The sequence below is a fragment of the Pleurodeles waltl genome, chromosome 8 (genome assembly GCF_031143425.1).
Source record: "Pleurodeles waltl isolate 20211129_DDA chromosome 8, aPleWal1.hap1.20221129, whole genome shotgun sequence".
Classification (NCBI taxonomy): Eukaryota; Metazoa; Chordata; class Amphibia; order Caudata; family Salamandridae; genus Pleurodeles; species Pleurodeles waltl.
In genome coordinates, this window is record NC_090447.1 from 198,172,059 (window position 1) to 198,188,857 (window position 16,799).

Here is a 16,799-nt window from a genome sequence, read left to right on the forward strand (position 1 = left end):
ACATCAACAGCATAGTCTTTCAACAGTGGTCTTAAATATCAGAAAGACTCGAAAATGGCTGTTGTTAAGTTGCACAATAGAGAATTTATTGCACAGTAAAAGCAGTGTGTTATAGACTTACTTTTCTATTTGTTATTAGTCACCTCCTCACTACACCTTATGTACCCTTGATTCACATATTAGAATCATATGGATATAAGAATGTGTTTTCCATTTGACCCATGCAAATCATAACTTATAAAACCAATAATGATGTTTCAGAAGAGCAAGATTAGCTTTTAGGCTGTGGCTTTTAATTGTTAACCCCTTGAATAAGGGCAGGTGAACTCTCATCCTTCATTCCATCTGTGATTAGAATTGAAAAAACACTGGTTTAGCTCTCTGTCACAACTCCTGGATTTTATGGATAAGAAATCTAGTAATTTTATTTTGGTGTTTGATGCAATTTTAGTTCATAAAAATTTTTTAATAACGCAAGCTTGTTCTTTATTACAGTTGATACCAGTCATTGAGACTGCTTTGAAAGATGATAAACTCCAAAGTACCCCATTGTTCTATCAAATAGCAGACACCATGCACTCTTGGGAATCAAAAGCCGATATTTCAAGTGATAGTATCACCGCTGACTTGCTAAGGACTTTGCTAGCTGAAGTCTGGGACAGCCTTGCTCAGATATGCATCCTCCAGGTGGATGAAATTGATGCAGCAGATAAGACTCTTCGAGGGGTTTCGGATTTATTACAAATGCTTCAAAACCCAGAGGTTGGCATTAAAGCGAGCAAAAGAAAAAAAAGTAAGATCAGGTTTGCAGACGATGAAGAAATGGACAGCCTCTCCAACAGCGTCAAGTCAATGCCCTCTGCCATAAAGAAGGAATCTGTGCCTGAAGGAGAGATTAACGTGTCTTCAGTTAAGAGTTCAAGCCTTGGATCTCCTTCCTACCTCAGGAAGGAGCCACTTGAGAATTTAATATGTAAACTTGCTGAGCTAAGCATGGTTTACATCAATGAGCAAAAGTCAGATCGACATCTGAGATTCCTCTCTGCCCTGCTCAGTGCTTTCTCTTCCGATAGATTATTTAAGGTGCTTTTAGAGCAAGTGCATGAAGGAGATGCTGTTGACTCCGAGATCTCTGACAATCTTAAAATGGTAAGCGATAATCCTGCCAAGCTGTTCCTACATCAGAAATTAGTTGGCTGGCTGAAGGAAGACTGCTGTAAAGAGACTGATTTTCTGGTCGATATTTTGTTCAGCGTATTGTATTGCTGCAAAACTGATAAAGAAAGAAAAAATGTGTTGGATGATTTAACAAAGGTATGTATGCATTATTTTTTTACGTTATTTTTTACACTTACTGAGGTCTCTGTTGTGTGCAATGGACATGGCCACATATACAGTTCACTGTACTGGAGAACATTATGTATGCGATTCATATTAGATTAGGAAATGTGCGTTCACTAATTTCTGTTGTAACAATTCTTCGAAGATGGCTTTTGAGAAGGAGGATCTAATTAGCTAGATTTTCTAAGATGGTAAAAAGCTTATTATTCAGTTCACTAGGGTTATTCATTAAAGGCAGTGGCGTAATGGCACACAGTAACTGAGTGCTACGAGGGACATGCAGATGGAGGGTTGCAGGTTAGTGGCGAGTAGGGTTGTAGGGAGAATTTGGCTTTCTAATATTGAAAAAGGTCACAAAGACACATTCCATTCCTAGCCATAACATAAGTAGTCCACGCACTATGATTGTAGTAATTATAGTTCCTAGGTGCTAAAGAGGCATTCAATTTCATTTCTAATAGACAGTAAAGCGATAAATTGACAGTTCTTTTTCTTTCCTTAGATTGATCTGAAATGGATTACTTTCCTCCAAATAATTCAAAAGGTATGTGTATCAGGTCTTTGTTGCCATTCTTGCAAGAATATATGTCCTTTCTGTCCAGCATTCTAACATGCTCTCCCTTTTACTATTTAAAAGAAAAAAGACATCACTAGGGTTGAAAAAAGAAAATCGTCTTTTAGGAAGAGATGAATAATTATTTGGTCGCAAGAATTCTAATGTAACTGCTTTCTTGTAATTTACATATCAGTTTACATGATTTCTCCTTCCCGCCTCCGAGCTATATGAAAAAAACAGCTTACTCTGTAGTACTTGCAGAACATGTTTTCCTTGCCATTTAAAGTATTAATATCTCTCGTACATGACCCCTGTCTTCCCTGGCTATATCAATGGTAACATAGCTGTCTTAGAAATGTAGGACGACTGATATGTGCATTCTCGCCACTCGCACATACTGCACTATGGTTACATTTCTACAATATAATTTGAAACCAATCAGTGAAGCTTGGCAGTGGAAGTAAATGAAAGTATCTTTTATCCTCTTTGATGCTCTATCATCTGAAACAACATTAACTGGAATTCTTGAGCATTAATTCTTGTCAACCATGACATGAGTGTGTCCATTGAAGAACAGAGACGCTCTGACTGTGGTTATCCTTGGAGCATCGTACATCATATGTTTCTGAGTAGAGAAATCCACACTTTCCCAGTTTGGCCTGCTTGAGCTGCTCTCTTGCTGATCCTTTTCATTTTTTTTAGTTCGACTCCCCTTTCTCTTATTTTGGTCTAGTGCTTGAGTCCTAGCCCCCTTCTACACCATTTTGTGAAGAATGTTGGTCTGGATCAGGGGTCTCCAACCTTTTTGGTAGTAATAGCTACTTATGTTGATGAAAATCATCTAGAGCTACAAATATTATTAGAATTTTAATACTGACCACATCAGTCAAGTTTACATGTTTGTTTTAAAAATACACTTTTCAGTTTTTGTAGGTTGGGCTGCACACAGGAGAGCTATTTGGTGGTGATCCCTGGTCTGGGTTCACTTCATGGTCCTAAATGGTGCTAATGGGTGAGGGCTATGTGGTACGTCTCCTTCTCTCTCCCTGCCTTGTCGATGGTGCATGGGCAGGGTGGTCATACAAGGCACTCTGACACCTATAACATTCAGACACCATGGGGTGACCCAGAGCATAGTAGTGCTGAGGTACAACAAGACGGCTGCCATGTAGAAGTCAGGCTGAGTTTTAGTAGTTCACCTGGCTGTTGCCATATTGTATAAAGCAAGGAGTGGCTAAACGTGGGTGGATATTTCTCATAAAGGGATAACAGCTTAACTGACAATATGCCTATTCACTGGTTACTATTGCGTGTAACCACACGATCTACGTTTCTCTATTTTTAAGCACTCCGCAGCTCAGTATGAAAGTTTAAGAAGTTACCTGTGGCTCAACCAAAGGTACTTACATTTTAGGTGTTTGCATATTCTGGACAACATTGATGACACATTAATTGAAAAAGGAGCGCAGAGGAAGAGTCAACAAGAATGTTTCCCACCAATATCACAGATAAATAGTGATACAACCCCCAACCCCCCATATGCTCTTTCACCCAAAAACAAAAAGCAAAAAAGAACTCCTCAAAATAATGGATTGGTGCATCTTGTGTATTAATGGCATGGTTGACACTTTGAGTGAAACAGGGATTAACTTAAAAATAGTGGGCCAGCTGTAAATGGACATGAGATAGCACACAACCAAAATAAAACTGCTGACAATTGAACTTAATAGCATCCAAACTAGTATACATCCAAACTAGTATAAAGGCCATAACTAAACATCCTTTTGCTCCGGACAGACAGGTGGGAATGACTGAGAAAAAGTAAACAGGGGTGTGGAATTTAGCAAAATATCTACTATGGGACCGGTTGCTTCATAAATCTACAGGTCCTGTAAAAATAATCTACTTGTTCCTTTGGTGCCATGTAGTGCAACAACATATTATGGCAGCCATCCCATTATGTAAGGGCTATGATAATAGCCTCTCTGATTATGCCAGGGGCTAATACTATAGTAGGGTTTGAATACTAGCAATTTCAAGCCATTCTATAGCAATTTCCTTATTTTGCCATTTTTCCGCAGATCTACATACTGTGGCTAGAGGAAGCAGTAAGCAATAGTTCCAGGGCTGCCTTTGAGTCTGTGCAAACCTGCTAACTTGCATGTTCTAAGGATTTTCACCAGCTTGTCTCTAATCTTTTCCCATACTGAGAAAGGTTGGAAATTTACTCCTGAAAAGGGTAGAAGTAGAAGTTCTTCCAATGTTTGGATGTAAGTGGTTGGGGGGAAACTGAACTTGTAAACGCTCAATAGATTTTCACATGAAAAAATCTACACATGGATATTTGCTGGTGCTAAAATACAGTTCACAAATAGTTTCGAGCAGTATAAATTCTTGGTCTACCACTGTAAATTCTTGTGAATTCATGAAAGCCACATAGACCTACACCATGGGTAAACTTTTGTGACTTTCTCCAAGGATTGGGCCCCTAATGAGTTCAACTGTTACCCGAGATATTTTGTTTTTATCAAAGACGTACGACATGGGTGCACTTTTGTGACTTTCTTTAAGAATTGGCCCCTAATTTGGTCAACTGTTAGCCAAGACATTTTGTTTTTATCAAAATTCTATTTCTCTCTCTATCTATCTACCGGCTGGCTTTACTGTGAGTGATGGCAATCTGCTCTTCCACAAGTAGCATATTGGCCCTGAAAGTAGTTTTATTCAGTGCCAAGACTACTGTGGCAATGTGTGCTTTTTAAGACCAACATTTATTTTTTGCTTTTTGCCAGTGTTTGTTACAATGGCGTGGGCCTGTCTGCTTCCAAAATAATAAAGTGTTACAAACGTCATGTCAAAACAAAACCCTCGTTGACAAAACCAAGAGACTGACCACCTATGTTGTGTTGGTTGGCTCTGCCAGTGCTTGTTTGTGTTCATGTTTCCCATAATAGTGTTAGAAATAGTTAAACTGATTTTCCATTATGAATATATTTTTTTTAAATACTAGAATGTATGAGCACATTTTCGCAATTGATTCTTCATGGAAATAGAACTTAAAATTTCACAGTGAGTTAGCAAAACTTTTTTTTCCTACTTGAATATTTTTGCTGAACTTTTATTTTGAAAGCAACGGGACTGCGGCTGGTGTTGTGGCAAGAGCGGAAGCCCCTTTAAATTCCAAATCGCGCTCCCGCTTCGCGGGAACCGCAGGACTGCGGCTGGTGTTGGGGCAGGAGCGGAAGCCCCTTTAAATTCTAAATTGCGCTCCCGCCTCGCGGGAAGCACGGAACTGCGGCTGGTGTTGGGGCAGGAGCGGAAGCCCCTTTAAATTACAAATCGTGCTCCCGCCTCGCGGGAAGCGCGGGACTGCGGCTGGTGTTGGGGCAGGAGTGGAAGCCCCTTTAAATTCAAATCCTGCTCCTGCCTCGCAGGAAGCGCGAGACTGCGGCTGGTGCAAGAGCGGAAGCTCCTTTAATTTCCAAATCGCGCTCCCGCCTCGTGGGAAGCGCGGGACTGCAGGTGGTGTTGGGGCAGGAGCGGAAGCCCCTTTAAATTCTAATTGCGGTCCCGCCTCGCGGGAAGCGCTGGACTGCAGCTGGTGTTGGGGCAGGAGCGGAAGCCCCTTTAATTTCCAAATCGCGCTCCCGCCACGTGGAACGCGTGCGAGTGGTGCCCGGGCAAAGCCCGGGCCCATCCTTCGCCCGTTATCAACAGGAAGAGGCTGGGCTGGGCCACACACCTGAAAGCTACATTGTTACATTGGGTCTTGAAAACGTGTGTTCACCAGGAAACTAGGCAGGTACTTTTGTTCATCGTTCTTTGTCGCTGAGTGAACTATTGCAAGCTAATACAGGTTACTGTAATAACAGTTTTTGAATCTTGGCAAGGTTATTTTATTCCCGTCTGTTATAAGCCCATTGTAGATTGTCCTTGTTGAGTTTGTTTTTCTAGTTCTAGACACTGCCTAGAAGCGTCCTAGAATAGCATCAGTTGAACCTCTGAGTGCAAAGTAATTAGTTAAAAATGGGGAAGAGGAAGCAACTTACTGCAAAAGATACATCTTCCCATAAAGATCATTCCTCAATATTAAAATTTATCTCAGGAGCAATGGGTGCCATTGATAAACAGATTACTAATGTCGAGGAAAGGTTATTAACTCAAAAGGGCCCGTTGAAATTTTCATATAATCACAATAACCCCCCACTGCTAGTATCAGCTTCTCCAACACAGATAAAGTCGTTGGAAAGTGGGGACCAAATAAAAGGCCCAAATGGATGCATCCACTATCTAAATGAGTCTATCTCAGAGCCTGATGACCATCCACCTCCACCCAAACATACAAGGAAACCTAAAGCAGCCAGAAAGGGTAGAGCATCCAGTCAAGAGCCAGTCGCCATAATCAGACATGGCAACACTGGAATTCAACCTACGGAACAAACTCAAACTAACATGGACAATATAAAATCTTGTCAGAAGTCTTCTCAATCTGTAGTTAAAGCAAAAATTAACACCTCAGACACCATTAGTGCCCTGGAACATCTAGTCAAGACATCTTTTGAGTTATTGACAAAGCGCCTAACCAAGTGGAGGAAAATGTGGAGTCAATACTCAATATAGTCAAGACTCGGACTTTAGCCCCCACGCCTGTAATTCCTCAACATTGTGGCGATATAGATCTAAATCGGAATTTATATTCCCCTAAAGAGCGTCAACATCCACCTCCAAATAATCGCTGTGCTAATCAACGACATGCAGAACCTTGTACTTTTTTAACCAGCACCAGAAGCTCCCAACAATCAAATGTGAATACAAACGCTTTAGAACCACAGAACAGACCAAAATCTTCTTTGGACACTTTACTAACACCAAGAGATACACTAGATCTCCCTCCTGCTGTAACTCCTTATGTGGTAGTTCTTGCAAACATTCCCACCTTACCCAAGGATAATGGGGAAACATGGACGGCCCTGAGAAACAAATCCCTGAACTGGATAGGGACCCGTATCAAACCTGGCATGATAGACACACTCTTTGAAGATATTAAAATGGTCAGGAGGGTTAAATGGGTGGGCAGGAACGATAAAATACTAAGAGGTGGCTGCGTGGTACTCTCGTTTAAAACCCCAAAATTGGTCAAGGACATTCTGAGAAATTTAAGCTTGCGACAGATCTCTGATCATGCTATTTCACTGCTCCCTCTAGGCTTTTTTTTATAATTTTAATGGGAGGCACGACCAACTCAGCCAGATTCTGCAAATCAACGAATTAGACCTGAAAGAAATTATATGGTTCCTACTAAGAATAGATTTCATGCCCTCTCTTTGGAGGAAGTTGATTGACTGACAATAGATCAGGTTGCGGGCAGGACGAGGTTTATATTGGTGAGTACCGCTCCTGATCTATTGAAGGGTGGTGATGGCCTGGTGGGGGGGTATAGGGGACGAAACGATGGTAAAAGAAAAAAATAGCTTGACAGGATTTCATTGACGAAACATCAATAGGTGGAGCTCCTGCTCATCTGGCCATTCCCATACCAATTTCCACACTTCATATAGAGATGGAGACCAATATCCCCACATTAACAAGGAAAGTAAGACAACACAATCCCCTGGGTTTGGGCCCAATTACTTCGGGAGACAAATTCCTATTCTGGAACGTGGCAGGCTTGCGCAACAAAATTGAGAACGAGGCCTGGTTAGAATTCATGAGATCTTTTTCTTGTGCATGTCTACAAGAGACTTGGCCCGTAGATCCCATTCATTTAAATGGCTTTAGGACATTTCACACCCCGCAATCCCCTGTCCATGTGGCAGGGCGAAAGGTGGACTGTGCACATTTATCTCCAATAAGTATGGTTTAATAAAGGTGACTAGCCTATTTTCTAATACGTTTTACCAATTGATACCATGCGAGTTAAAAAATGGAGCGCAACAAGTGATTATTAATTTTTATAATAACGCCCCCCTACAAAAAAATTCACATACACTCAGGCAACTGCAGGACGATCTGGATCGTGCATGTAATTCTTCACACAGAGTCTTTTATTGTGTGGGGGGCGATTTTAACATCCACCTGTGCTCCCAAACAGAAGAGAAAGTTTGTTCCCTTGGTATAGGTGAAAACGACACCCTATTTAATTTTACGCACAGCTATTACGGCAATTTGTTGAATGACTTAATATTTAAATTTGATCTCTTTTTCTGCAATGGTTTAAATGATAGTAATCCACAGCTCAAACCTACCTTTAATGGCAGAGGTGCTAATACTATTATTGATTTTATATTAACATCTAATAATCTCGTTTTTTGCACATCTGAGTACAAAATCCATGATATCGCGTTCAGTGATCACTATCCTCAAAGCTCACGCCTTCCTTTGCCTCAAGCTATTAACAAATGTAAGGGAGCAGTAGAGAGGGTAGTGAACATTGAATTAGGTTCATGGAATGGTTACTTTATCCGCTGGTCACAGATTGAACCAATAGGTTTTATGGAACAACTGTTGAGTAATTATGCTAATGAGTTTGAAACCTGCCTCAGATAACATCAGCCCACAGGAGTGTATTAAAGCATTTACAGCAATCACCACGGGAATTAAGCAGTCTCTTACAGTAAGCACAGGCAAACCTAGACAACAGGGAAACAAAGGGTGGTTTGATACTGAATGTACAAGGGCCCATAAGAGACTTAAACAGTATCTACATAGTCAAAACCCTGATAAGCACGAGATCACTACTCTTAGATAAGAGTATAAAAAGGCCATGAAAAATAGGGGGGAAAAAAAAAAAAAAAGATGAGGCTTGGCATTCCCTTTATAATGCAAGCCTCCAGAACAGCAATGCCAAATTCTGGAAAATAGTGAACTCCCCTTTCCTGGGTGATGGAACGTCACCAAGTATTGAAATAGCCATCACAGAAGATGAGTGGGTTACCGTTTCCAAAATATACTCCTCAAAAAATGTAGTCCTAGATACAAATGCCCACAGAGTGGATTTTCAGCCTATTAATCCACCATTCAGTTTAAATGAGGTCATTGATGCCATCAGTGCTAGCAAGAGTGGGAAAGCACCAGGTCCAGACGGAGTACCAATTGATATCATAAGTCTAATGTTTCACTTTGGGGCCCCTTACTGACCCAGGTTCTACGAGCCTGTTGTGCCACAGCCTTTATCCCAACCTGGCCAGAGTCCATTATTGTTCCAATATTTAAAAAAGGCGGCCGCCAAAACCCAGCATGTTACAGGCCAATTTCACTGCTTGATACCCTTGCAAAGATTGCAGGACGTACTGTCCTAAATAGGTTGCGGGAATGGACGGAAGCTAATAATACAATAATGGACCTACATTATGGCTTCAGGGCTGGCATAGGGACTGTGAAACAGGCCCTGAATTTAGATATTTTGATTGGGAAATATACTAAGGCTAAGACAGGAGCTGTACATCTTGTATTTGTAGATTTAACTTCGGCGTTTGACTGTGTAATTCACAGCAAACTTTGGCCCATTTTTTTGCACATGGGGGTAGACATTACAATAGTACACTTAATCAGGGAATTATACTCTGGAGCTAAAGCTAGGGTGCGTTATGGGTCTCCGGGGGAGTGTACCTCTGTCTTTCCTATAAAGCGGGGGGTGCGCCAATGCTGTGTTCTAGCTCCACTATTGTTTGCCCTATATATTAATAAACTAGAGGCTGTTTTATCTACTGCTTGTAGAGATCTTCCACAAGTTGGCTTTCGAATGATTCCAGCACTTATGTATGCGGATGATGCTGTTTTGATGGCACGTACTCCAGTAGCCTTGCAGCGATTACTGACAACTCTTGATAACTATATGGAAGACTTAGGCCTCAAAATGAATCACTTGAAAACCTTCACGATGACCTGGGGTATAAAATCTTTAAAAAAACAAAAACAAAAAAAAAAAAACATTTAATTTTAAAGGGTGTCAAATTAGACGACATAGAAACTTTTTCATATCTTGGTATTATGTGCGATAACAAAGGCACCTGGCTCCAAGCCATTAGGTCTAGGAAATTACTTTTTACGAAAACTATTATGGCTGTAAAAAAAAATTCTAAAAAGGTTGGCAGGGCCACTCCCAAAGATATTGTAAGGAAATGCCTCCTTGGCATGGTTACCCCCTGTCATTTTCTGCCTTTGCTGATGCTATGTTTTGAATTGAAAGTGTGCTGAGGCCTGCTAACCAGGCCCCAGCACCAGTGTTCTTTCCCTAACCTGTACTTTTGTTTTCACAATTGGCACACCCTGGCATCCAGGTAAGTCCCTTGTAACTGGTACCCCTGGTACCAAGGGCCCTGATGCCAGGGAAGGTCTCTAAGGGCTGCAGCATATCTTATGCCACCCTGGGGACCCCTCACTCAGCACAGACACACTGCTTGCCAGCTTGTGTGTGCTGGTGAGGACAAAACGAGTAAGTCGACATGGCACTCCCCTCAGGGTGCCATGCCAACCTCACACTGCCTATGCGGTATAGATAAGTCACCCCTCTAGCAGGCCTTACAGCCCTAAGGCAGGGTGCACTATACCATAGGTGAGGGCACCAGTGCATGAGCACTGTGCCCCTACAGTGTCTAAGCAAAACCTTAGACATTGTAAGTGCAGGGTAGCCATAAGAGTATATGGTCTGGGAGTCTGTCAAACACGGACTCCACAGCACCATAATGGCTACACTGAAAACTGGGAAGTTTGATATCAAACTTCTCAGCACAATAAATGTACACCTTAGAGGTGCCCCCTGAAACCTTAACCAACTACCTGTGTAGGCTGACTGGTTTTAGCAGCCTGCCACACTCGAGACATGTTGCTGGCCACATGGGGAGAGTGCCTTTGTCACTCTGTGGCTAGTAACAAAGCCTGCACTGGGTGGCGATGCTATCACCTCCCCCAGGCAGGAGCTGTAACACCTGGCGGTGAGCCTCAAAGGCTCTCCCCCTTTGTTCCAGCACCACAGGGCACTCCAGCTAGTGGAGTTGCCCGCCCCCTCCGGCCACGGCCCCACTTTTGGCGGCAAGGCCGGGGGAAATAATGAGAATACCAACGAGGAGTCACTGGCCAGTCAGAACAGCCCCTAAGGTGTCCTGAGCTGAGGTGACTCTAACTTTTAGAAATCCTCCATCTTGCAGATGGAGGGTTCCCCCAATAGGGATAGGAATGTGACCCCCTCCCCTTGGGAGGAGGCACAAAGAGGGTGTACCCACCCTCAGGACTTGTAGCCATTAGCTACTAACCCCCCAGACCTAAACACGCCCTTAAATTTAGTATTTAAGGGCTCTCCAGAACCTAGGAACTCAGATTCCTGCAACTTACGAAGAAGAGGACTGCTGAGCTGAAAAACCCCTGCAGAGAAGACGGAGACACCAACTGCTTTGGCCCCAGCCCCACCGGCCTGTCTCCCTCCTTCAGAAGAAAACTGCTCCAGCAGCGATTTCCCCAGGACCAGCGACCTCTGAATCCTCAGAGGACTGCCCTGCTTCCAAAAGACCAAGAAACTCCCGAGAACAGCGGCCCTGTTCAACAAAGACTGCAACTTTGTTTCCAGAGGAGCAGATTTAAAGACCCCTGCAATCCCCGCAAGAAGCGTGAGACTTGCAACACTGCACCCGGCGACCCCGACTCGACTGGTGGAGAAACAACGCTACAGGGAGGACCCCCCGGCGACTCCGAGACTGTGAGTAACCAAAGTTGTCCCCCCTGAGACCCCACAGCGACGCCTGCAGAGGGAATCCCGAGGCTCCCCCTGACCGCGACTGTCTGAATCCAAAATCCCGACGCCTGGAAAAGACCCTGCACCCGCAGCCCCCATGACCTGAAGGATCGGAACTCCAGTGCAGGAGTGACCCCCAGGAGGCCCTCTCCCTTGCCCAGGTGGTGGCTACCCTGAGGAGCCCCCCCCCTTGCCTGCCTGCATCGCTAGAGAGACCCCTTGGTCTCCCATTGAAACCTATTGAAAACCCGACACATGTTTGCACACTGCACCTGGCCGCCCCAGTGCCGCGGAGGTTGTACTTTCTGTGCTGACTTGTGTTCCCCCCGGTGCCCTACAAACCCCCCCCCCCCTGGTCTGCCCTCCGAAGACGCGGGTACTTACCTGCTGGCAGACTGGAACCGGGGCACCCCCTTCTCCATTGAAGCCTATGTGTTTTGGGCACCACTTTGAACTCTGCACCTGAGCGGCCCTGAGCTGCTGGTGTGGTGACTTTGGGGTTGCTCTGTACCCCCAACGGTGGGCTACCTTGGACCCCAATTTGAACCCCGTAGGTGGTTTACTTACCTGCAAGAACTAACAATAACTTACCTCCCCTAGGAACTGTGAAAATTGCACTGTCCACTTTTGAAATAGCTATATGTGTTTTATGAAAAAAGTATATATGCTATTGTGATTATTCAAAGTTCCTAAAGTACTTACCTGCAATACCTTTCAAATGAGATATTACATGTAGAATTTGAACCTGTGGTTCTTAAAATAAACTAAGAAAATATATTTTTCTCTAACAAAACCTATTGGCTGGATTTGTCTCTGAGTGTGTGTTCCTCATTTATTGCCTGTGTGTATGTACAACAAATGCTTAACACTACTCCTTTGATAAGCCTACTGCTCGACCACACTACCACAAAATAGAGCATTAGTATTATCTCTTTTTGCCAAAATCTTACCTCTAAGGGGAACCCTTGGACTCTGTGCATACTATTCCTTACTTTGAAATAGTGCATACAGAGCCAACTTCCTACAGATATGATAACAATTTATAACGCAAAATGTGTCTCTGTTGCACTGTACGGGGCAGGCCTATGGGGATATAGGAAATGCAATGCCCTACAGCTAGCTGAAAACGATTTCTTAAAGTCCATCCTAAGTGTGCCAAAATCTTCCTCAACCTTTCAGAAATGGGGGTAACATACAGTTCGATGGCATCTGTCGCTGTAGATACACATGTTCTGCATAGCTCGCCATCTGGTGTTGGGTCGGAGTGTTACAAGTTGTTTTTCTTCGAAGAAGTCTTTCGAGTCACGGGACCGAGTGACTCCTCCTTTTGCCTCCATTGCGCATGGGCGTCGACTCCATCTTCGATTGTTTTCTTTCCGCCATCGGGTTCGGACGTGTTCCTGTCGCTCCGAGTTTCGGAACGGAAAGTTAGCTAAATTCAGAAGATTTTCGTCGGTATCGTTGCGTTCGGGATCGGCGTAGTTCGATTCAACACCGCATCGAAGATCGAAGCGCTCCGGTGCCCTTCGGGGTAGTTTTCAATGCCCCGTCGGGGCCTGGTCGGCCCGACCGCGTGTAGAACAACGCCGATGGAACGGACCCCGTTCCGTTTCTGTCCCAAATGCCACAGCAAATACCTGTATACAGACCAACACTTGGTCTGTAACCTGTGCCTGTCACCTGAGCACAGTGAAGAAACCTGCTAGGCCTGTCGTGCGTTCCGGTCCCGAAAAACACTCCGTGACCGTCGAGCCAGAAGACTTCAGATGGCGTCCACGCCGACAGCCCACCGAGAGTTCGAGGCTCAAGAGGAAGAAGAAACCTTTTCGATCCACGAATCGGACTCCGAAGAATTAGATGATCAAGGAACTGTAAGTAGGATGTCGAAAACAACCCATAGGAAAAGTGACAAGGCCCAGGGGACGCCACTGCCACCAGGCCATGGCTCGACCCATAAATCCGGTGACCAACCGTCGGCACCGAAAAAGGCCCAGACAGTGCCGAGATCGTCCGACTCCGGTCGAGACACCGGCACGCAGCCTTCTCGGGATCGAGAAAGTGCTGGAGAAAAACATTGACACCGAGATAGCGGTGTAGACACGGCTCGACGCCGAGACAGCGGCACCGACGAAGATCGACGCCGAGAGGTTTCGACTCCAAAGAGGAAAAAAGTCACCTCGGAGCCGAAAAAAGATCGTCAGGGTTTCGGTGCCGAAACAACCCGCAACCGACCCAGTTTCAGGCTCCTATACAGAGGAGCAATCGCTGTCCTCTCAATTGCGAAAGCATAGGTTTGAGGAGGAGCTGCAATCCACCGAAGTGGACCATACGCAAAAGCGAATTTTCATACAGCAAGGGACAGGGAAAATAAGTACCCTTCCCCCTGTTAGAAGAAAGAGGAGACTAGAATTTCAAACAGATCAAGCACCTCAACAGAAGACGGTGAAAAAGGTGACGCCGCCTCCCTCTCCTCCACCTGTAATTAACGTCTCACCAGCACAAACTCCGTCGCATTCCCCGGCTCACACCACCATGAGCCAAGGTGACCAGGATGAAGACGCTTGGGACTTATATGACGCCCCAGTGTCAGATAACAGTCCAGAGAGATATCCTACAAAGCCATCACCACCAGAAGACAGCACAGCATATTCTCAGGTGGGGGCTAGAGCAGCACAATTCCACAACTTAGAACTCCACTCAGAACAAGTCGATGATGACTTTTTATTCAACGCCCTCTCCTCCACCCACAGCTCCTACCAAAGCCTGCCTATGCTCCCTGGTATGCTTCGGCACGCAAAAGAAATATTCAAGGAGCCGGTCAAAAGTAGGGCAATAACACCAAGGGTGGAAAAGAAATATAAGGCGTCTCCTACAGACCCTGTTTTCATCACCACACAGCTGCCACCAGATTCTGTCGTAGTAGGAGCGGCTAGGAAAAGAGCCAACTCCCACACATCTGGGGATGCACCACCCCCAGATAAAGAGAGCCGCAAGTTTGATGCAGCTGGAAAGAGAGTTGCAGTACAAGCTGCAAACCAGTGGCGCATCGCTAACTCCCAAGCACTACTTGCGCGCTATGACAGAGCCCATTGGGATGAGATGCAACATCTCATTGAGCACCTACCTAAAGAACTACAAAAGAGGGCAAAGCAGGTGGTTGAGGAAGGACAGAACATTTCAAATAACCAGATACGCTCCTCTATGGACGCAGCGGACACAGCTGCAAGGACAATTAATACATCTGTGACCATCAGAAGGCACGCATGGCTACGGACATCTGGATTTAAGCCAGAGATACAGCAGGCAGTGCTCAACATGCCAGTCAACGAAAAACAACTGTTCGGTCCAGAAGTGGACACGGCGATTGAGAAACTTAAAAAAGACACTGACACTGCTAAAGCCATGGGCGCACTCTACTCCCCGCAGAGCAGAGGAACTTACAGCACCTTCCGCAAGACACCCTTTAGAGGAGGGTTTCGGGGTCAGGCCACACAAGCTAGCACCTCGCAGGCAACACCGTCCAGCTACCAGGGACAGTACAGGGGAGGCTTTCGGGGCCAATATAGAGGAGGGCAATTCCCTAGGAATAGGGGAAAATTTCAAAGCCCCAAAACACCTACAAACAAGCAGTGACTCAGACGTCACTCACCCCCTCCACACAACACCAGTGGGGGGAAGAATAGGTCATTATTACAAAGCATGGGAGGAAATAACTACAGACACTTGGGTCTTAGCAATTATCCAACATGGTTATTGCATAGAATTCCTACAATTCCCTCCAAACATACCACCAAAAGCACAGAATTTATCAAAACATCATTCCGAGCTTCTAGAGATAGGAGTTCAAGCACTGTTGCTAAAGAATGCAATCGAATTAGTACCAAACACACAAATAAACACAGGGGTTTATTCACTGTACTTCTTAATACCAAAAAAGGACAAAACACTGAGACCCATCCTAGACCTCAGAATAGTAAACACATTCATCAAATCAGACCACTTTCACATGGTCACGCTACAAGAAGTGTTACCATTGCTAAAACTACACGACTACATGACAACCTTAGACCTCAAAGACGCGTATTTCCATATACCAATACATCAATCGCACAGGAAATACCTAAGGTTTGTATTCAAAGGAATACATTACCAATTCAAAGTATTGCCTTTTGGTTTAACAACCGCACCTAGAGTCTTTACAAAATGTCTAGCAGTAGTCGCTGCACACATCAGAAGGCAGCAAATACATGTATTCCCGTATCTAGACGACTGGCTAATCAAAACCAATTCACTGACAAAGTGCTCACACCACACAAGTCAAGTCATACAAACCCTCTACAACCTAGGTTTCACCGTCAACTTTGCAAAATCCAACATTCGGCCGAGCAAAGTACAACAATACCTAGGAGCCATAATAGACACAACAAAAGGAGTAGCCACTCCAAGTCCACAAAGAATTCAAAATTTCAACAAGGTCATTCAACGCATGTATCCAATTCAAACAATACAAGCAAAGATGGTATTACACCTCCTAGGCATGATGTCCTCATGCATAGCCATTGTCCCGAACGCAAGACTGCACGAGGCCCTTACAACAGTGCCTAGCATCACAGTGGTCTCAGGCACAGGGTCACCTTCTAGATCTGGTGTTAATAGACCGCCAAACTTACCTCTCGCTTCTATGGTGGAACAGTATAAATTTAAACAAAGGGCGGCCTTTCCAAGACCCAGTGCCACAATACGTAATAACAACAGATGCTTCCATGACAGGGTGGGGAGCACACCTCAATCAACACAACATACAAGGACAATGGAACGTATATCAGACAAGACTGCATATAAATCACCTAGAACTGCTAGCAGTGTTTCAAGCACTAAAAGCTTTCCAACCAATTATAATTCACAAATACATTCTTGTCAAAACAGACAACATGACAACAATGTATTATCTAAACAAACAAGGGGGGACACACTCAACGCAGTTGAGCCTATTGGCACAAAAGATATGGAAATGGGCAATTCACAACCAAATTCGCCTAATAGCACAGTTTATTCCAGGGATCCACAATCAACTTGCAGACAATCTCTCTCGAGATCACAAACAGGTTCACGAATGGGAAATTCACCCCCAAATTCTGAACACTTACTTCACACTCTGGGGAACACCTCAAATAG

The 16,799-nt window shown here is 44.4% G+C and overlaps 1 protein-coding gene across 1 annotated transcript in view; it reads left to right on the top strand.

Annotated features, from left to right (window-relative positions):
* LTN1 (listerin E3 ubiquitin protein ligase 1) overlaps positions 1-16,799 on the top strand; it is a 488,777-nt gene that overhangs the window by 156,699 nt on the left and 315,279 nt on the right. Inside the window, exons 10-11 of the mRNA XM_069204077.1 lie at positions 496-1,314; positions 1,844-1,885. Of these exons, the coding sequence (XP_069060178.1) occupies positions 496-1,314; positions 1,844-1,885 (861 nt within the window). The remainder of the gene's footprint in view (positions 1-495; positions 1,315-1,843; positions 1,886-16,799) is intronic.